This window comes from Ovis aries, chromosome 4 (assembly GCF_016772045.2).
Source record: "Ovis aries strain OAR_USU_Benz2616 breed Rambouillet chromosome 4, ARS-UI_Ramb_v3.0, whole genome shotgun sequence".
NCBI lineage: Eukaryota > Metazoa > Chordata > Mammalia > Artiodactyla > Bovidae > Ovis > Ovis aries.
Genome location: NC_056057.1, coordinates 14,186,844 through 14,209,483, shown reverse-complemented (window position 1 = coordinate 14,209,483; position 22,640 = coordinate 14,186,844). Strand labels below are relative to the sequence as shown.

Here is a 22,640-nt window from a genome sequence, read left to right as displayed (position 1 = left end):
TAGTTGTAGTTGTACAGCAAAGTTATTATTTTTTTTGGACTTTTTTCCATTTTCTGTTACTACAAAGTATAGAATATAGTTGTCCATGTTAATAAATTTCTGTTGCTTAGTAATTTTTATATATAGTAATTTCTATCTGTGAATACCATACTTCTAATATGTCCCTCTTCCCCCTTAGCTTCCCTTTTGATAACTTTGTTTCCTATGTCTGAGTCTGTTTCTGTTTTGTATATACATTTATTTCTGTCATTTTTTAGATTCCCACATTATGCAATATTATAGTTGTCTGGCTTACTTCACTTAGCATCATAATCTCTTGGTCCATCATGTTGCTACAAACGGCATTATTCCATTCTTTTTTATAGCTAAGTTATATTCTGGCCTGGAGAATTCCATGGACTCTGCAGAGAGTCGGACACGACTGAGCGACTTCACTCTCACTTTCTATTCCATTATATATCTATACCATTTTTTTTCTTTATCCATTCATTGGTCAAGGAACACTTACATTGCTTCCTTGTCTTGGCTACTGTTAATAGTGCTGCTATGAACACTGGGGTGCATGTATCTTTTTCAATTAGAGTTTTGTCTTTTCCAGATATACACCCAGGAGTGAGACTGCTAGATCATATGGTAACTATTTTTAGTTTTGTTTTTTAAGGAAACTCTATACTGTTTCCCATAGTTTCCACACCAATTTACATTCCCACCAACTTTGTTGGAGGGTTCCCTTTTTTTCCACACCCTCTTCGGTTTTTTACTCTTTGATGCCCATTCTGATCATTGTGAAATGATAATATCTAGTTGTGGTTTGATTTGCATTTTTCTAATAATTAGTGATGTTGAACACTTTTTCAATGTGCCTATATGGCCATCTGTCTGTCTTTGGGGAAAAATCCCATTTTTGATTTTTTTTTTTTTGGATACTAAGTTATATGAGCTGTTTGTATATTTTGGCTATTACACCTCTCTCAGTCACAGCATTTGTAAATATTTTCTCCCATTCCTTTCTGTGCAGAAGTTTAAGTCTCATTAGGTCCCATTTGTTTATTTTTGTTTTTATTTCTACTGCCTTGGGGGACTGATCTAAGAAAATATTACTGCGATTTGTGTCAGAAAATGTTTTGCCTCTGTTCTCTTCTAGGAGTTTTATGGTGTCATATATTTAATTCTTTAAACTATTTGGGATTTATTTTTTATATGGTATGAGGGAACATTCTGATTTCATTGATGTACATGCTGTCCAGCTTTTGCTGTAAGGCCATTTTAGCAATATTAAATCTTCTAACCCAAGGGCATAGGATATCTTTCCATTTCTTTGAATCATCTTCAGTTTCCTTTATCAATATTTTATAGGTTTCAGTATATAGATCTTTCACCTCCTTTGTTAAGTTTATGCCTAGGTATTATATATATAAATATATTTTATTTATATATAATTTTTTTTTTTTTTTGCTGCACTGCACAGCTTGCAGGATCTTAGTTCAACAACCTGGGATTATGAAAGTGTAGTCATAACCACTGGACTGCCAGGAAATTTTTGGTGGGTACTTTTGATGTGATTTTAAATGTGATTTTTTTTTTTTTACTTTCTCCTTCCAATATTTCAGTATATAGAAATGTAACAGACTTCTGTTTATTTATTTAAAAATGAGTTTTAGCAAATTTAAAAGTTTTTGATAAAAATATACCCTACCATAGAACTTGCATTTGACTTTTTTTCATAGTGGTGGAAATAACAGTCCTTAAAAATGCAGATTCACCCACATAAAATGTTTCACCATATTCTAACATAGCTCACTGTCTTTATCTGTGAAAGTTTCACTTAGGTTGGGAAAATATTAGATGTTTTCTTTCTTTTGATTATTTTGCCAAACATTTTCCTCACTAGAAATGTTAGTTTGCTTTGCTTGATTAGCACAGGATGAAAACAAAATTGCTTCTAGAAACTTAAATTTATCTACCTTGTTTTATTATACTTTTTCATCTAGCTGACAATAAAAACAAGATCATCGTAACGTTAGATTTAGAGGGTGAGCTGCATACTGCCCCATTTTTAGAATTAAATATCACTATCAGGAAGCACTTTAAGTATAATCTTAGCTTGAATGTGTGAATGTGTATTCACAGGTTGTATACACACCCAAAGTTAATAATTTCTGCCATTTTAATACTTGTAGGTAAGACCAAACAAGTGTCCTAACAAACAAGACCACCACTCTTTTCATTTTAAATAACATCTGTCTGGACAGAATTGTGTCCTTCTTACCCTTGGCAGCTCCTAACTCTTCTCCTGAGCGCAAATGCATTTGAAACTTTCTCTAGGAGACTTTTAAGCCAGTAATACCTTACTCATCAAGTAAGTGAAAAATCTCTGTCATGTTTCTTAGTCAAAGAAAAAGATTGCTGCCATGCCCTTCTCACTAGCATATATGTCTTTTTAAATAATGATTTCAGCATGGACTGAGTACCAACTACACGCCAGACACTAGGGTAGGACTAAAGATACAATGGTTAATCATTCTGGCATATGAAGAAAATGCATATTAATTACCATGTTTTCTTAGGTCAAAATGTGGGAATACTGGCATAGTTTTTTTTTTTTTTTTTTAAACTTCACTGACATTCAGAAAGTGAAGTACTTGAAAATTTACCTTCTTACAGTGACAACCACAACATTCTCTGGGATGTGCTATGTGTCACGCAAATAGTGAGGAAGCAAATGGCATGTTAATGACATGGTTTCAGCATCTCTTCAAGGCTCTATCAAGGCATTAAAGGCTAAATCTAGACCATCACTATAGATTGCACCCCCCACCGGAAAACGGTACTTTAGAATAATTTTCAAACAATTGACATTTCTGATAGGAAAAATATTCGTAAGTTTCTATTAGTGACGAGTAATTTCAATTAAACATGAGAAGTGGGAAGCAAATAGCCTAGTTATATCAAAGGATACCATAAAAAAGAGGCTGTAAAAATTGAGCAGTATTGTACTGAATCAAAGTGGATCTGGAAACATTTTCTGCCTTCAGATTCATCTGCCAAAGTCCACAACCTAGGTCAGAGATGACTCAGATTTTCCTACTGCTTTTTTCATATTCAGGGTTCACCAATATCTAGTCCACCCCCAGCTCCCCACAACTATATGGCTGTTTTCTAGCTTTTCGCTAAATGTATAAAGCATTTTTATGCCAAAAGCACTCAGGGCACTGATTCCTGAAATAACAAAATCTTCGCTCTAAGAGTAAATGCCTTTTATAGGATATGACCATATATTTACAGCTGAGGGAACTAAGGCCAAAGGTAGTTTCTGAAGTAGCAATTTGGCCTTACGGAGGAGGTGACACGAACCTTAGATTTGCACAGGAAGCTTATGTCCTGCTCTCAGCTTGCTTAGTGGCCGTGGTCAGGCACCTAACCTCTCGTTGCCTCCCCTGTAATGGAGATACTGGCATCTGACCCATGCGTCAGCAGAGATGCGGAGAGGATGAGAAAGGTAATCTAATGAAGAACCATGAGCTCAACACAGAATAGCCAGGCATTCCTTTTCTTTGCATACTCAGATTGAACATATTCCTAAAAATGATACATTAATATATCGAGTGGCATACATATCAATTCTATATTGTTTTTGTGGTTCTGTTTTCCTTAGGAATTCTTTCCAATGTCTGCTACATGAGGACTTTTCAGGAACAGGCCTCTAACAGGTAGGAAATGGAAGGACGGGGAGCTCAGGGATTTGCTCCAGACCACGTAATTTGCCCCAGGCCAGCGTGGGGCAATTGGAAGCCTCACCCCTGCAAGGAATAAATGCCAGCGCGTCATGGCAGAAGGGCAGGCGGCTCATGTGTTCTCAGTCACCTGGTAAGAGAGTCTAAACATTATTTTTAACTTTCCGGGGTTCCCGAAAGATGCACAGGTCAGAAATAAACAGCAAAAGTTGTGGGGGAGACGCACGAAAATCTATCCCGTTCATGCCTCCCCTCCACCCCTCCAGTTCCGAGGCCGTCACAGGTCTGCCCTCCTCCCACACTGGAATGGGCACCCCCCCCAATCCTGCCCTGCCTCACCCCCAGGTAACTCTCTAGGCTAACCACTGCCACAGACTGCATAATAACTCGATTTTGAGAATGGAGCCAGGAGGGACTTTTTTCAACCTCAGACATCATCCAGATATGATTTCTTTCACAGCTCTGCCAATGATTTGCTGTGCGTCCTTAGGAAATTTATGTCTCTAGCATCTCAGATCTTTCCTTCCTCATTTGCGAGAAAGGAATTCTGGCCACCAACTCCCAGGGCCACTGTGAATATTAAATAAGACCTCCCCCCAAATACAAAGAGTTTAAGCTCAATGTCTGGACATTACAAACCACGACTAAAGGTTGTTTGCCCTATATTTTTCCCTCTCAGTGTTAATTCCCTCTCCTCCAATCGCTGTTGCTTCCTTTTTTATTTCTTCTGTTTCCTTCCATTCACCTATATAGAGCTGCATATTTTTAGAAGTACACCTTAAATTTTATCACATTTGCTTTCTTAAAAGCCCACACAAATCACTTCCTAGACAGTCACACATTTAATAATAGCTACAGTTTATGAACTGGGTGTGGGGAAAGGGTTCTTTCAGATTACAAGAAAAATCAGAGGATGCGTTGTTCATTAAAAAAATTAAATTTAAAGTATAATTATTCCTTATAAACATATACATACACACACATGCATCTTTTTCACATATGACCAGTACAGTTTTATCAAGCTATTTCCTTTTTATGGCACTTTCTATAGTGGGATTCTACATTTTTAGCTCAAGTCGTAAGGCCTTGTAACCACTGAACATGCTCTTATAAAAATCAAATGACTTTTTATAACCAGGGTTAAACACACAAATATCATTCATGTGTCCTTTTTTATAAGCACGTGGCTAACCATTCTGAACAGTCCTCAGTCAAGCCTCCCTCATTTGTTAGTAATTTTAAAGGGTTTATAGTACCTAGCAGCTGATTTTAAATAGCTGCATTATCTGCGTAACTCCTACCAGCCCAATGCTATATTTTTTATGGTAAAAATATCTCTCAGGCCTTGCTTAGTACAAAAGTAGGTTACTTTTTTTTTAAAAAAAGCATGGATAATTAAGACAAAAAGTGTTCCGTGATTTCAGTTTATAATGCTTAATGTATCTAAGAAACCAAACAAAATGAATAGGACTCCAGGTTTCAGGATGAATATTCCATAAGTATGTGGTTCACCAGCATCTTTGTAATCTTTCAATTAAACGGAGTCATTAAAAAAAATACCCTGATTACATGAACCATGGATTCCAAAATACATGACAATTCAGCTCCTGTATTAACCTAAAAATGAAACTTTTCTTTAAAAATATCTTACAAATTACCTTTTTACTTTAATAAGCATTGATTTTTTTGTTTGTTTGTTAATGCATTTACAGAAACTGTGGAGATGAACATGGATTTCTATAGAACTGCTAAACCCTCCTAAGCTCTAAAAGCTTTTTTTAAAGTACGATAATTAATGTCACCCCAGTTCAGGAGACTGGGGACTAACTGGTGTACAAACACACATTTGTGTTCAGAGGAAGCCTATATTTTTTAGGACAATCCCCTTTGCCACACACACAGATGGAAGCAAAGTGGGAGGTAATAAGCAACGAAACAGCCGTCGGAATGGAACGACCAAGCTCCACTGTATTTAACTCTCTGGAGAGTCTACCATCACTGGTAACAATGGATGAAACCACGAACCAAAATTCCAAGCCAGAACGCAGTGTAGAGAGCACACAAATATACCGGAGTGCATACTGTGCGGTAACTAAGTATTTACAGCAGTTTCAGAGAAGCCCAGAAAGTAGGAGTTGCATTGGTCTCCATTCTGTAGCATCTGCTATTACCAGTCAGTGGTTAAAATTTCTGTGAAATTTAGCAGCATGCTACCCCATGGGCGTCTGATGGTATCTGACTATTTTTTGGTTAAGAAAGAATCTCTTTTGTCTAAAAATCCCATCTAAGGGAACCTTCAGTCACCCATGAAGCTTGAGACCTTTCTGCTAAAGTTCTCTTCCTAGAATCTTTAAATGACTTTTATAGCATGTTTGTTAGAACAATACTTTTAAAAAATCCATTACCACCCAATTAAGGAAAGATATAAAGGTAGGACATAAAAGTCCAAAGTAAACAGTAACAAATATGGGCCTATATCAATTTCAATAAGCCAGCAAATGTCAAAGGAAATCATTTTAAACACTGTTCATTAAAAAAAATGAACATTTAGAAATACTCTTCATGTTAAAATTTAGCATCATGGGATCCATGACAAAATTCTAAAGTTTTCACCTGAGAAGAAGAAGAAAAAAAAAAAAAATCACACAGCTGAAAAAGAGTTAATTCACTAAGGCTTAAAGATGACCTTGCTCACATCAGTATTAAAATCTTGTCACCCTCTTCTTTAGAAATGTCTTAAGCATTATTTTTCTATTATTTTGAACCACCTATTTCTCTGTTCAAAAGATGGAAAAAAATGCTAAAGACATTTGACTGATGGGCAATAATGGAAAATAAACTTTTTAAACTTCATTACCACTATTTTTCCATAACACAAAAGATCAGGATGACGGGGAAATGAGAGCGCATACACGGCTCAAACTGACCTGTCAGACTAGCTGACTAAACATATATCCTTTCTCTTTCGGATATTATTAACTATAGTTTTTCTGGTAAATTCCTAGCAACCACTGCATCTAAGCAGTTTTGACAAAAACGAAGGCTTATTGCTAAACACCTTAAAAACATTTACCAAAGTAATAAAAGAAATGTCATTCCCTCCTACTGAATGTTTGGGCATAAAAGAGCTATTTGTATAATGTAGTTCATGATTTACCGTATCTATAGTGTCCAAAAAAAGCATAATGAAAAAGACGCATTTTTCCAGTGGTTTAACAACTATTTGAGTCAACTGTTAGGCTTTCATTATGGCTAGTGACCAACTGCTCACTTTTCAAAGCAAAGGAGAGAAGAGTAACTGGAATAGAGATTGGAGAGGAAGAACAGGCGCTCTTTTCTAAGTTTATGTTCTACATACCTTTTCCCATGCAAATATAGTTATTTTTTCCTGGCCATCAATCTATAGACAAGTTGGAGGCTGCCGTCCGAACACTTCACACAAGTAAGCTTTTTCTTAACCTTCACCTGTGAAACAGTCATTCACCTGTTTATTACTATTGAGTGCCTGTATGTGCCAGGCACTGTTCTAGGCCTGTTCAAATAGACGACAATGGGTAAGTATCTGTGTACCTGTAGATGTGCACTCTAAAGATCAGAAAAACTCTAGTGAGGCATGTGATTAACCAGAGGAGGGCTGCCAGACTGATTAAAGGTTCTATCTAAATGTTGCAAAAGTACTGGCCGACCATGAGGACGAAGATCGGAGAGAATTCCGGGCCCACTGATCAGTTTTATCTGCCAGCCTAAAAAGTAAGAATGCAAAACTGCTCCTGCAGTGTTAAGCTCTGATATGCCCCAAACGATAAATAATTCATGTTTTGAAATGGAAAAGATGTTCTGATAGCTGACGGTCTCAGAAATCACGCAAACCTTTCGTGAAAGTGGAATACAATGATCCATTCACTTCCTCACTTTGCACGTCCAGCCTACGTGGCATATAAATATTTATGCGTGAACATGTATAGGCAGATATTTGATTTCACATTCTATTTCAGATATACCAATAGGAACACACATACTCACAGAAGAAACAAATAACTCTTCATTTCTGTACAGGCTAGTGTTAATCTAGACTCATATGATTGGAGCAGCTTCATGCTTGGCTGGTCCAAGCCGTGATTTGAGGCTACTGTTCTAGGCAGTAATGTTTCAAGATAAAATTTAGCAGTTTTGAAATTCTAAAACTAAACACAATTTTGTTAGACATAAAAAAAATTAACACTATAATTAATGACTGCCTCAGAATCCAAACTGCTATTGAAGATGACAGTTTGAAACCACAGAAGAATCATAAAGATGATTAATTATACAAACTAATACTTGTTTCAGAAGGTTTATATTCAAAGACCATTTATCACCAAAATGGGAATATATTAATCTCATTGAATATTGCAAATTACTATGCACACATTAATTTGGTTTTTATAAAATTAGATATTAGGGTTTTCTTTTCATTTAGTCAACTACTCCGTAACATATAAAAGTCATAAGTATTTTCTTATCAATTAAGAAAAAAAAGTGGCTTGAAAATTTATAAAGTAATGCTACCTGAATAAGCATACTATTTATATAATAATTAGTTTAATCATGGTCTTTAACATATGTAATTATCAAAATAGACCCACTGCTACTACATTTACTATAAGATGAATAATTATAACATTAATTGAAATAGCACTTTCTTTTTAACATACTTTTCCTAGAAAAAAATCACGTTAACACTAAAATTATAATCATATATTTTAACCAGATGATTTTATTTCAAATACATATAATTTATTATGACAAGGAAATGAACTAATATATTATTTCAAAGTAGCTTATTTTATGTAATTATATTTATTAGCACCCCGAATCTGTCCATACAAATATGCCTTTGTGCTTTTTACTTAACTGCACAGGTTTGTGGCTATGATAATAAACATTCAGGCTAAAAACACTAAGTATCTGGATTTTCAGTTTTTATCTGGATTTGGGCATCGCATAAGTCTTTTCCATGGAGGGAAAAACCAGAAGTGTTTAGCATTAGCGAAGGAAAAAACACTGTTTAACCCACGGAAGAATAAGCTAGCACTTAAAAGACTTTCTAGAGTCCAGAAACCTATGGCCACACTCATTTAATGAGAAACACAAGTGTTCGGGGCAATTATAACTGGACTCTGGTAAGCTGAGCCTAGCTCTGCCCTCCCCTCCCCTCCTGGATACTGCCAGAACTTAGCCACGCTATCGGGCTCGTCATCGGCAGAGGATAATGGCTTTCATAAAGCACAATAATTAAATCGGCTGATTTCAAGTGCAGTTCTTTTTCATTAAAGAACTCTCATTTGAATCAACCCCCAAATTTCAGTTTAACTTCGTATTTTGTGTTCTGCATGCCAGCCTTCCCCACAGAGGGGGATTATTTATATTCAGGGCATAAATTCCTGTGGAAAAGGGATGTAGGCCCTGTCCTACTGGAAAACGTGAAGTCATTCCATGAAGCGAACAATTATTGCCTCAGTGTAATCCACTTAAAAACCATACGTGTATTATTTATTTTGCATCGCTCAAACACTCTTTCAACTCCCAATATTTCCAGTTTATCAGGTGCTACTATGCTGATCAGCGATTTAAAGTACAAGGAAAATGGCTCACGGAATCTTTTTCTTCTTACTCTAGCTGTCGGTGAGAACGGCTGGAGGCACTTTTTATAGTCCTTGTACATTACACCTTGACCATCATTCTAAAGTATCTTGCATAGGTCATTTTTCCTACTGGGATTCCATGTAGAATTTTCATTCCAATTTTTAACTATAGCTTTAAAATAGATTCAGATGAACATTTAAAACCATGCTTTAGCTACTGCATTTAATCTCATATTCTCCTTTTTCCCTTCCAAGATTTTTTAAGGCCCTTTTTAACATATTGACAAATGTCAAATTTACTGCATTGATTACAATTTGTATAAGATGACTGCCTTTCTTTCGGCCCCCAAGAGTCACAGCAAACAAGGCACACGAAATGGTGCCAGAGCTCAGGGTTAAAATGTAAAGATTAATACACATTCCCTTAGATAATGAGTGAACAGGATGCTAAGCAGAGAGAGCCAGGGCAATAAGACTTCCTCATCTCCCAAATTACAGTTTTTCAGCCGCCGTTTTATTTTTCCAACTCTACTTTCAGCCGAAATGATTTTGGAATTTTATCGTTTGACTACTGTAGGAATATAATCAGGGATTTGAAACTTACGCATATTTATCCCAACTGAAAACAAAATCTTCCCTAGAAGAGGTTAATGGAAAAAGAAATAAATAGGAGGTAGAAGATAAACTGCTTCTTTCACAACTGGGCCTGCAAACAGCATTCTGACTAATTCAGATAAGCAGCAAACATAGTTGTTAGGGGATATTTATGACAGCTGCATCTGTGTGACTGCACTGAAGCATTAACAGTGGCAACGGGCTTTCTGTAAAACACATTGGCAAGAAAGACAGGTAGCGAGGCTGGTTATCAATCATCGGGACACGTGAATAATTCTACACTCACTGGCCCATGTGCTGTTAAAATCAGCTTTCTCTCTCTATATATAGAAAACCTTGCTATTTGGTAAAGAGCCTTGGCCGTGAGTAATTCTTATTTTTAATTCTTAAGAATATGTGTGTTCGCACATCATTTTTGAAAAATCCAACAATGATTAACAGGTCTGAAGAAGAATACACGCAACATTTTCAGGTTATATTTGTAGCTAATTTATGACTTGTTATCTTACTCGTCTTTCAATTAATTGAATGGGCTCACACAGCTCCAGCACAGATGGTGTCCCATAGTTTGGGGAGCAAAATCTTGCAAACTTATTAAAGTGCTGGGCTCATTTTAAAATTTAGATCTTTGAATTTTAAGGGGTACATGCAACCACTGTCTATTTAAGTAACTTCTGAGATGCATGAATAGAATAAAAATTATAGCCAAATAATAAAAGGGGTCTTCTCTTTCATAGAATTCATATAACTTCCATTTATGCTAATAGGAGGTAAGCACCTGCTCTGCAAAGAAAACAGACCCCTACCTGTGAAAATAAATGTGTACAGTATATTTTCCAGATACAATGCCAAAATCAAACAACCAAAAACATTCTGCATAAACAAAGCATCATGTGGCCTACCTGAAAACACTGCGTTTTATATTTTACCTCCTTACTCAGAGGCTTTGAGATGTTACTCATGCCTTTGCCATTTAAATGTAACAGGAAAAAAAAAAATGGACAGACAGACTCAATCTGGTGATTTCAGTGAGCGCACACAGAATCCCCTGTTTACCCCTTCAGAAGTTCATAATAAATTGCATCAGTAAATCTGGATCCGAGCCACTGCTCTCTGCCATCATCTTTAAAGTCACGGAGGGTAACTGTACATAACAGAGGTGGGCACGATCATGGGGGCACTGTGCCGGGACTCCCTGCAGCAGCTGCACCGCCGCTGGGACACGGGATGAGGCAGGTGGTGGTTATGACTGGTGACACCAAGTCCCTTTCTGCAGTGCCCTCTGGTGAATGTCAGGTCCCACAGGAAGGCACAGCGACCTGGGTTGAATGGTGCTGTCTCCACCAGGAGTCACAGAAGTCTCCTTTCAGGGGCCAGAGAAAGGCTGTCCCTCAACTCCACCTGAAGGTAGGTATCATAGTGCTCTCTCCCTAAAACTTTACTACACTCTCAGTTAAAATTATGTGATCAAAAGAGGGTTGTGGGGAGAGGAACTAGAATATCCACCAAATACCCAAATATCATGACACTGAGAATGTGGAAACATTGCTCTTCTCATCCAACATTTTAAAATAGTCCTAAGGAATAGGTAATATCAATACTGGGCTTCTCGGGTGGCACAGTGGTAAAAATATCCACCTGCCAACGCAGGAGACATGGGTTCAATCCCTGTGTTGGGACGATGCCCTCGAGAAGGAAATGGCAACCCACTGCATTATTCTTGCCTGGAGAATCCCATGGACAGAGGAGCCTGCCAGGCCACGGTCCTTGGGGCCGCAAAGAGTCAGACCTGACTGAGCACGCACATGTGCGTGCAAAGAATAGGTAATAACAACATCATACAGCAGGTACGACGTTTAACTACCTCACTAAAGATTTCTCTTTCCTAATGGTCTTCGTCAAGACCAGAACTTTTCATTTCTGATTTGTACTGTGAGGGTACTGAAAACAATATTCTCCTGGACCAGACTGAATACAGAGTCTGAGGGACCCAGTGCAACCTGGCAACATGAGGCATCTTGCTGGAAAATGTCTGAACAACTGCAGGACGGTGACAGCAGAGCTTTAAACCAAGCTCAGGGCACCTCTCGGAGAAGGCAGTGGCACCCCAGTCCAGCACTCTTGCCTGGAAAACCTCATGGAGGGAGGAGCCTGGTGGGCTGCAGGCCATGGGGTCGCCAAGAGTCGGGCACGACTGAGTGACTTCCCTTCCACTTTTCACTTTCATGCACTGGAGAAGGAAATGGCAACCCACTCCAGTACTCTTGCCTGGAGAATCCCAGGGACAGCGGAGCCTGGTGGGCTGCCGTCTAAGGGGTCGCACAGGGTTGGACACGACTGACGCGACTTAGCAGCAGCAGCAGGGCTCCTCTGCATGGGCCCCTGCGAGATGACAGCGCAGGTAAAGCCAGCCTTGCTCTAAAACAGGACCTTAGTGAGAGAGAGCCTGCTGCTCTCGCCTCCTTTCTCTACAGCCTAACAGAAGATTCGGTCAAGAACACCACGGGAGAACGAGTGTGAGATGTTCTTTGGCTGACAAGACACCCATCTGAAGTACTGAGGTCCAAGAAAATGGATCAACAAACTGTCCTCTCAAAACTACCATTAACTTTCATATCCAGAGTGTATTATAAGGCTTACCTGAAAGTGTTTCATCTTCCTAGAAGGTTTCACAGGCCAGGTTTTCTATCCAAAGGCCAGCGTGACCCTGGTGATGGGTTTCGTTTTAAAGGGGACTGGAGGACCAATTTTAAATACAGATAATGGGAGCAGAGTTTCCGGGCAGTCTGATCCTCAATGACATCCTTTTTCTTTTCCTCTAAATTTTTTTCCTTTGAAAGTCACTTCCTGCTCCAAACCCTTCTCCTTTGTCAGCTGTGCACCGGTATTGGATTTGACCTTGAATTCTAGATGGGCCAGGTTGCTGTAAAGGCACTCTGTCTGGCTTTCCACAGTGTAGGTGATTACAAAGGCTGGTGGGGTGCTGTTTACGGGGTGCCCTTCTCTTCTAAGGGGCGTCCCTGGTGGCTCAGACGGTAAAGAATCCGCCTGCAGTGTGGAAGACTGGGGTTCGATCCCCTGGGTTGGGAAGATCCTCTGGAGAAGGGAATGGCAACTCACTCCAGTATTCTTGCCTGGGGAATCCCAAGGACAGAGGAGCCTGGCGGGCTACAGTCCACGGGGCTGCAGAGAGTTGGAAGTGACTAACATAACACAACAGCATTTAAGGACAGTTACGCTCCGTCAGTTCCAGGTTGGTGAACGAGACAACAATAATTACCGTCAAGGCAGTATCTCCCATGATCTACCATCTCTCCCAGGTGGGCTTCAGCTAAACTTAGCTGCTGGAAAATCATCTTTCCCTTCAGTACATGGAACTCTACAGAGTTGGTCTTCAGAAACTTAGAACAGGGTATTAGGACAGAAAAGTACCCCCTTTATTTCTCCCCCAAAATACATGAGATAAATTTGTAAATATGTTACAAAAATACTCAGGAAAATATATACTTTCAGCAAAATTATGTTGTAAAGTCTGAGTTTTTCTGAGCTATAGATGACTTTTTACAGGATCAAACAATACAGAAGGAACTGTTCAAATATATAAGCCTATCCTGATGTTTGGTCCCTCAGAAAAGGGCTAGAAGATTATAATATTAGCTTCTCTCAAAAAATTGTATAACCCTTTTTTTCCTGGTAGTGAATTTGTAGGGATAAACAACCCTACAAATAGTTGGGCCTATTATATGTCACAGAGATTTTTCTATAGCCTGTCTGGACTCCAGACAATAGGTGAGACTGGCCTGGAGTTGCAGACATTACTATAGCCTGTAATATCACTTAGAAAAGCAAGGGCAATAATACCCAAATGAAAACCAGCCTGACCTGCTAGTACGATAGAGGAAATATGAGTATAACACCACTATACAATTTAGAAATGATGACAGCAACGTAGGAAGACGTTTTAGCAGCCACATATCAGTCAAAGCAACTTACAAAATCAAATATATTCCCAAATTATGAGTCAGTCAAGTAATTCTGTCCCATGGCTATATCATAACTTATTGCAGTAAATTCCGTATACATGTTATGCTGTATTTCCTTACTGCCTAAAGGTGGTGTGTGTGAATGTGTATTACATGTATATATGAATTATGTTTATATATGAAGTATGTGTGGTCAACATGCAAGTTTTTCAAAATGCCTTCCTTTAAATAAACCAGACTGTCGAACTATGATACTTTTCAGTGCTTTTGGATAAAGTAATGTTGTATATACTCTAAAGGAGTTAAGGAATGCTATGTATAATAAGCAAGGAGGTAGAGACGGGAGTTTTAAAATTTCATCTATTTCTACCATTTCATCTCTGAGCGCATCTGTTTTCTCTGCTGCTATTATACCCATTATAAACAAAGGAAAGAGAGAAACTTTTTTGTTTCTTAATATTTCCCTTCTTTTCTACCTCTCAAATTTTCTAAACAAATGAACCGGTGTAGAATACATGTTCTTGCTGCTTAGTTTTGTCTTGACGAAGACCATGAAAAAGATGCACTGACTGAAATAGTCACTGAAGGAAATACTGGCAATATTTTGGCTTTAGAAGGTATCGGCAATATTTTCAGTTCCGAAGGGTATTCTCTTTCTCAAAGATTCCAAGCTACGTCAGTAGTCACCAGACCATTCCCTTCTCGCCACTGGGGATGAATATTAACAGAGCCTTGTCACTGTTGGAATGACTCAGCTTGTGGCATCAGGAGTAGTTAAGGGGGAGTCTAATGAAACAGCATGCAGTGAAACGGAGAGGTTCTTCAGCTATTTTACTTAGAGGGGTACATCTCCAAGCAGAAAACTCCCATCTCTGAAGTCATTCAGTTTCTGCCTCCATATAAAAACATGTACACACACAAACACCATCCAGCTTGTTTCAGCACAACCGACTCTGCCCTATAGCATCACCAAAGTTCCACAAACAAACCACCTAGGACTGCCAAAATCGTAGAAAGCTCATTGATGAAAACATAAAGAACCCTTCTCGGTGTGATCAGCTCTGCCCACCCACCAGGCACTCAAAGCGCACTCCTGAGGCGTAGGATGTCACGCCTAGAAATGTGGTGTATTTCCCCCCGGAATGCAAATGTTTGATTCGTATTACACTAACACAAGTTACACATGCTTATTTTGTTTGGCTTGAAAGTTCAATATTTTGTTTGTCTTGAAGAAAAAACTTCTTTCACCCCATCAGAAATGAAGATTTTTGTCAACACTTTCTCACAGAGCAAAAGCAAACAGATATGCTTCCATAAAATTGTTCTGTAATGTAATGATTAAGTGTAGTATGGATATTCAAGGAGATTTATCTGAAATCAAATATGCAGTTCTTCTGATATGTGCCATAATATTCAGAAGTATTTTATAAATCATATAACAAGATAAACCAGAGAAGTATACACTGCATATAACAATTTTGAATATCACGAAAGCGGTACAAAGTTGACTCACCTCAGCTATTTAATTGGCTACTTTTAATTAAAGAGTAATAGTATATACCTTTTAATTGAACACACCAACTAAAGCTTGACTTTTCAAAATAAACAACAAATTCCAAATTCAATGTTAGCATGATGAATTTGGCAACCTTTTCATTCTCATGAAATTGGCAGGGGAGTGGGGTAGGTGGGAGTGCAGGTCAAGAGAGGACCATGCTTCATCAGAGGATAGCTGGGAATTCTACAGCACTCAGAAAGTAGCCTGATCATTAACTAACAGGTCCTGGAGGCCCCAAGGAAGTCTCCCCAAACTCCCACTGAAGTCAATGGAAATCTGCAAATGTACTCGAGAGGGCTCTCACAGTCCACAAGGTGCTGCCAAAAATTTCACTAGGTATTTAAACCAGATACACAAGCCAAAAAAAAAAAAGAAGAAGCCTGAACACCGAAACACTAAATCAAAACACCCAAACCGAGTAACATGTACCTCTCCGACGTCGTAGATCCAAATACGGCCTTCCGAGTCCCCAACGGCAACTTCCTTGCCACCGTGAGCCCAACGAGCACGGTTCAGGGCGGACGCCCCCTCAACGGCCACACTTGCTGTTGGGACCTGCCAAAGGGGTTACAAGAGAAACCAAGAACCTCTGAATATGAACTGAAACATACGAATCGACAGTGCTACGTTTAACTGGATGAGTCACCGCGGCCTGCGTGTGCGTGAAGTAACATTCGTCTCTTGTGCAGTTGGTAAAGGATTCATTGTTCTTAAATCATATGCTCCACTGAATTAAGAGGTAGAGAGGAGAGACACTTCAACGAAAAAGGAACAGAGAGGGAGTCTCTTGCCATAGTCAGTGGGCACGAGTGACATAAACATTTCTGCGGATTATGCACGGCGTACAGGCACAGGCAGCTCAATGTGAGACTTCTTGATCGGGTCCTGATTTATGGATTGACGGAGAGGAGGGAGACTTCAGGATTTACCAAGATTAAGGATACTATAAAGGGTGAGGATGGGGTGTACGGTGAAAAATAAGTCATATCACTAAGAGTCTTCAGGGGAAAAAAATGTATTGGTCCCTTGAAACCTCATCACGGAAGGGATGCTCAGAAGAAAAAGTTCAAAACCTCACGTTCTCCTGCTTCTTCTCTCTCCACCCTGTTTTCCTTCCTCCCAGCAGTACCAAGGTGCAGGAAGGGCTAACTCTGAAAATGTCCTCAGGACGATATCCTGACAGAGTGGAGCACGCACTTGTAGAAAAGGCCTTACACCTCCTTTAATAAGCACCTGAAATCTGACAACATTGATAATTGCAAATATTAATCATTATTAAAGTGAACTGGAGGTGCTGAGATGGAACCCACAGTATTTGTTGTAAGGACCTTACTATTTGGAAAAAAGAATTTTAGTGGGTCTACCCCTCTTTCATCATGAGTGTGTAAACTCGCATCTGGAAGTTTGGGAGTTTATAACTGATAGAAAGATCAGCTCTCTGAGCTTTCTACAAAAATGTTGAATAGGAAAGGACAACAGCCCATTAAAAAAGGTAAATGTTAAAACAAAAAGGAAAAAAATATATAGTGAAAAGAGGGCCACCAACATCATCTCATGCCACTGTTTCAAGACCTGTGTCTAATACACATGACTTCTTAGGGTGGAAACACAACCTGGCCTGTGCCTCTGCCCTCCCCACCCCACCCCCGGCCCCCCCGGCGTTCTGTTATTAAGGGAATTGAAACCATCTGTTTATATGAGATTATTGACCCAACACCTATCTTTAAAATAGCAATAAAAACTCCATCATATGTAAGAATCTATGTTTAAATTTAATCTTGAAATCAATAAAAATTCTTTTACCTGCTTAAATCACGGTATGTCAATTGATAGCAAAAATGTAAAACAAAAAGTCCCCAGCTCATTTTTTTTTAAATACACAATTTCTACAATAAAGGGACCTGCTGTGCAGTGCTACAGACTGAATTTTTAACCACATTTTTCAAAGGCCAAACCAATATGAATTGCAATAGGCCATAATTCTGTCAATACACTTTGTCATTAGTGTGCTACTCAGAAAACAAATCTGAGAATCAGCTAGATAGTTTTCAGAGTTAAAATTTTTAACTCCATAATTTAGGTAGATCATAAGGCTCCCACTTTTCCTAATGCTGGTTAATATCAGATTTTATCTCTGAACAATCTCAAAAATTGAATAAAAAGTATTTAATCTTAATATAAATATGACAAAAGATCACTCAAAATAAAATGATTTTTGGATACATTTTAAATTATGCCTAAAACATATTAAAGAATTTTATATATTTATTTAGAATTAAGTAATGTAGCAAACTGGAACAATTTCTATTTTAACCATTTAAAAATATCTTCTTTTCATAGATGCTATAAATGGTGGGGGTAAAAAAATAGAAACTGGCAGTCTATAACACATACTAAAAGAATTATGAAATGTATGAAGAAAATGACAAAAATATTTCATTAATTTGACAAGTAATGAGTTTTCAAAAGTCACTGAATCTATAATGAAAATAATGCATAACTGTCTCTTACTCCTGTATTTCAGTTTCTTATTTTCACAGTTTTTAATCATTTTAATTGCAAACACAGAATATATATACATAATTTACCACACTGTGTAGAGATCAGTAACAGTGAAGTAGGTGAATGTAAAAACTGTCTTTGCATAGGAGTACTTGGAATAAGTTGGTTTAAAAAGCACTGTATTTCGAACACCGACTAAGAAGCACTGAAGTTTCAGGCTTTTTGGTTTTTTTTTTTTAAACAAATCTAATTTCTAATCGGACAAATATTTTAAAAATCTTGTTCAACTTGACAGAAGACGAAAGTGATTTGAGGGTTTTAAAAAGTGTTCAGTTTATTACTGGATCTGAATCAGGCTCAATGTATCTACTATTATTGCAAAAGCAGACCTACGTTCACCGCAAAACTAAACGATTTGCATGCCTAGTAATGATTTCTTAAAATGCTTAGCTATAAAGGACTTATGCGGTTGTCTCTTGATACCTAGAGAGAGGGAAGGGAGAAAAAAAAATCACATTTGGCAATGCTGAGATATTATTTCATTTTACCTAAAGAGCAGATAAAAAAAACCCAAAACTAAACAAAAAGAGTTACAGAGGAATTACTAAGGAGTTGGTAGGACACGCCACTGCACCATATTAATAGTTGAGTATCACCTGAACTCACTTCTAGTAAATCTGATTTCTAATTGCGTGTGTGTGTGGCAGGAGGTGGGTTGTTTCCTAAGTCAAACTGAAAACTGTGCTTTTTGGGTTGTTTACAGTGAATGAGTTTATTCTACCAAAAGAAACAATATGATTTTAATCAATGGTGATGAAAGACTTTGGGAAACCATTACATTGTCTAGTAGTAGGCACCTTTCCATGAAAGGCAATAATGTTATAAATGTTTCAAAGTCTGAAATGATGGGCCCTGCACGTACTGCTGCCCTGCATTTCCAAGGACACTTCATTACATAACTCTTGTCCTTGTCATGCAGTTCTGGTAGCCAAAAGGAAAAATCAAAAACAGAGTTAAATGGAAAGATTTGTAAAAGACAACTATTTGGCAGTGGTTTTAGGTGCATATAATCTTGTATGATACAGTGACTCAGTATTAACACCTGAAGGATATTTCTCTGCCCCTCCCCAAAAAATATCAGGGCAGCCCGGTTCTCTTCACATCCCCCAGCTGCAGGCTTCCTAATTAAAAAGGCTGAGCTGTTTCCTGTTCAGAACACTTCAAAAGACCTCTCCCTTGTTCTCCACTTGACACGTAGTTTTCAGCACTTGTTCTTCTTACCTGTCCACTCTTATTGATGGAGAGCTACCCTAAATCACGGACCAGCTGATGACCAGACCATTTTATTGTATTAAACTGAAGGACCTTTAATATTCTTGTTTCTTTTTAAACTCAACCCCCAAACTCTAGTACCTGAAAATCAGCACCTCAATAATTTTGAGAGTGGAAAAAAGGAATAAGCCATGTGACATAATTTTAAAAACATGAATATATACAGCATGATTTTTTAAAGACTATTTCCCTGTGATTAATTGCCTTTTGAAAAAAATTTCACTTGTGAAGTACTCCAAATGTGACATGTTAAAATATTTTTTAAAAATTACTGAATTTAATAAACATGTTCAGAGATAGAAACTATTACAAGAGTGGTGAGTTCAGTCTCTTAGACAAGGATTATTTACCTTCTAAAAATTAAATGAACACTAGATCTAAACATCAACAGTCCAGAGAATCATCTTTTACAGATTTAAAACAGAAATCGTGCAAACAGCAAACACTGGCAAATAGCCCTTTAAAAAAGCCCAATCTCAAGTCAGAGTCCACAAAAGCTTACTTTTCCAAGTGTTTGCCCATAGTTATTTCAACACCACTCTCAAATATGCCCCAGTGTCCTTTCCCGCAGTGAAAGGCGTGAACACGTATGGTTTTGCTCTTTGCAAAGAAGGGTCGTCAATTGTCCAGGATTCTGCCACGGTTTTAGGGATGAAGTGAGATTAAATGATTTGGGGCCAAATGCATCTGCCAATTCCCTGCAGAGCAGCGGAGAATGGGGGGGTCGGCAGCACAGCTGCAATTAGAGGGTCTGTCCAAAAAAAGGCCGTTTCTGAGAGAGGGGGAGACGGAGAGAAGCCGCCGGCGCCCCCCTCCCAGCCCGCCGGGTCCGGCGCCTGCGCTCACCTCGGTGTCATTGTTGAGGTTCCAGAGGTCCAAGCGCCCCATCCCGTCCACGCAGGCAAAGAGCGCGGGGTGCACGGGCGACCACATGACATCGTACACATAGTCGGCATTGTCTTCAAAGGAGTAGAGCGGCTTGTTGTGCTGTAAAGCAGAGAGACCGTGAAGACTTTGTGGCGCTGCCGCTGCCTCGGGCTGTCTAGCGAGCCTAATTAAAAACTTTGCACATTCACAAAGTGTCATAAAACTTCCCGAGATGAAAGTCCTCGGGAAGGTGAACCGCAGCTTTAAAGTTACTAGAACTGTCCACTGGCATAAATAAATACCGGGGGTGGGGGGCGGGGAGGGACTCCTAAGGGGCTGGGGGCTGGGACGGGCGGGGAGGCGGCTTCGGACACAGTCGGGGGAGACATTCCACACAGGTGAACGGGCGGCCCGGGCACTCGGGGTGCTCGTCGGGCTGCGCGATGCGAGCTGCTGGGGGCCGAACCCAGGCGTGCTCGGCTCGCCGGGGTAAGACCCGCGGGGGAAGGCTCTGGAAGCCCGGGCAATCGCGGTGACCCAGAACCCTTAGCACGGAAGGCAACGCCTGCCACCTAGCGGCCGTTTTCCGTGGCTGCAGCTCTGCTTCCAATCCGACTCCGGGGCCAGATTTATACTTTAATGGCTCCTTTGCGCGGGAATGGGGTCACGTAGTTTAAAGGGATCGTTAGCTCGTCGGGCACGCGAAACATCTCGCGGTTCTGAGACTCTGGCCTCTCCATCTAGGATCAGTTCACCCAAATCAAGTGTACTGGTGAGGCTCAATGCACTGTCCCCTCAACCTCCGTGGAAGGCGAATCACATTTTCTAGCTCACCCAATATTTCTAAGAGCCCTGAAAATCGGTGTTTTGGGGGGAAAATGCATTAACACACCCCTACTGCATACAAAAGCTTCCCCTCCAGAGGGATACAATAAATTAAAATGGCACTCCTGATTTCCAGCGAATACTGTCACATCAAAATAGCACAGAAGTCAGAGGCAAGTACACCAGAAATAAAACGTAATTGGACTTCATGAATTATTCATTCCATCTGGCTTGTCTTATTCTAATTTCTGCATAATGGCTTTACTAATCCCTGATCAATTAATGTAAAATGAAATTTAAATGATAATGAAAGCCCTAGAGATAAAAGAAATTAAGTATTCTTATATCCTCTGACAGAAATCTAAACAATGGGAGTTTTTTTCCCCAATGTCTTCATCCAGTCAGCTGTCTGTACCCTCTTCATGGGCACCGTGGAATGCCTGTACAGGCCAGCGTAATAAGACCAAAGAATGATAACACACAATATGAACAAGCAAATCCTTTCTGCAGAAAATGTTCAAAGAACCTATCTGTGGGGAATCAGCACCAAATATCTGAGCAAATTCCCAAGATGTTTTGTGAGAGAAAATAAAAAGCCCAAAATCCATATGCTGAACTCAAAGTGGGAAAAAAATCTGTAAGAAGACAATAAAACTCCCACAGCCTGAACCTAATGCAAAAATTTAAGGTAGTGACTAAGTGATGTCTCCTTCCATGAATTATCTTGCTTTGGCATTGCTGAGACGTGAATATAGTTGTAAGACTATTAAAGCAACAGAAGATTTTAGGTGAGACATTGTGTGTGTAGGGTGGGTAGTGTGTGTGGTCTTATTTTTAATTTAAGAAGTAGCTAGAAAAACATGTAACACTGCTAATCGCAAAAAGAATTAAATGGACATTAGTTTTACAGCTTTGTATTTTACTCCTCTACATTATAACTCTTATGCCAACATATCTATTCTATCCCATATTTGCACTCTAATTTGGACCTAAGATTATTTGCCTATTTGCTATTGATGTGGCTTTTTCCCATCCTCTCTCACTGCTTGGACTAGATGATTCAAACTTCCTTCTCCAGAGAATCTGAATATCCAGTGATGCCTTAAAATAGTATGAAAACATTATCTTTTTAAATTAATATTAAAAAAAAAAAAGCCAGGGTAGATAAAGTAGGTGGTCCTTCATTGATTGCTTCTGAGTATTAAATTCTCTTAGTAGAAGATTATTTGTCCCAAATTCTTGACTTTATAGCTAGCCAGTCACTATTTGTTAGAGAATATGAGTAACATATTTTTCTTAAAATCAAAGAGTAGAAAAGATTTATACATGCTTTAAAAAGCCAGTTCTCAGGACCCTTTATTAATAACCCAGCTGATAGGATAACTGAGCATATAGAGGTGTAGACACAGATGAACACAGACATTCAATAAATATATAACTAATCTACAGTCCTTGCTTTGCTCAATTAGAAAACCATCCAGCTTTAAAACCATCCAGGCATTTTCTAAGAAGCTGATATTATTTGATATGTTAATTCTCTCAAATTACATTGCTAATCTCTAGTGTTTCTTTCCTTTTCTCTTTTGGTGGCTTTTTTTTT

The 22,640-nt window shown here is 38.9% G+C and overlaps 1 protein-coding gene across 12 annotated transcripts in view; it reads right to left on the bottom strand.

Moving 5' to 3' along the window:
* Positions 1 to 22,640, bottom strand: part of DYNC1I1 (dynein cytoplasmic 1 intermediate chain 1) — a 407,782-nt gene that overhangs the window by 3,052 nt on the left and 382,090 nt on the right. For 6 of the 12 annotated variants that reach the window (XM_004007740.5, XM_060414492.1, XM_060414495.1 and 3 more), the window contains 2 exons: positions 20,195 to 20,335; positions 15,944 to 16,069 (listed from right to left, as the gene is read on the bottom strand). In XM_004007740.5, coding sequence (XP_004007789.2) covers positions 15,944 to 16,069; positions 20,195 to 20,335 — 267 coding nt within the window. Of the gene's footprint in view, positions 1 to 880; positions 16,070 to 20,194; positions 20,336 to 22,640 lie in introns of those variants that run through there. The other 6 variants (XM_060414497.1, XM_060414494.1, XM_060414493.1 and 3 more) reach the window with 1 other exon arrangement.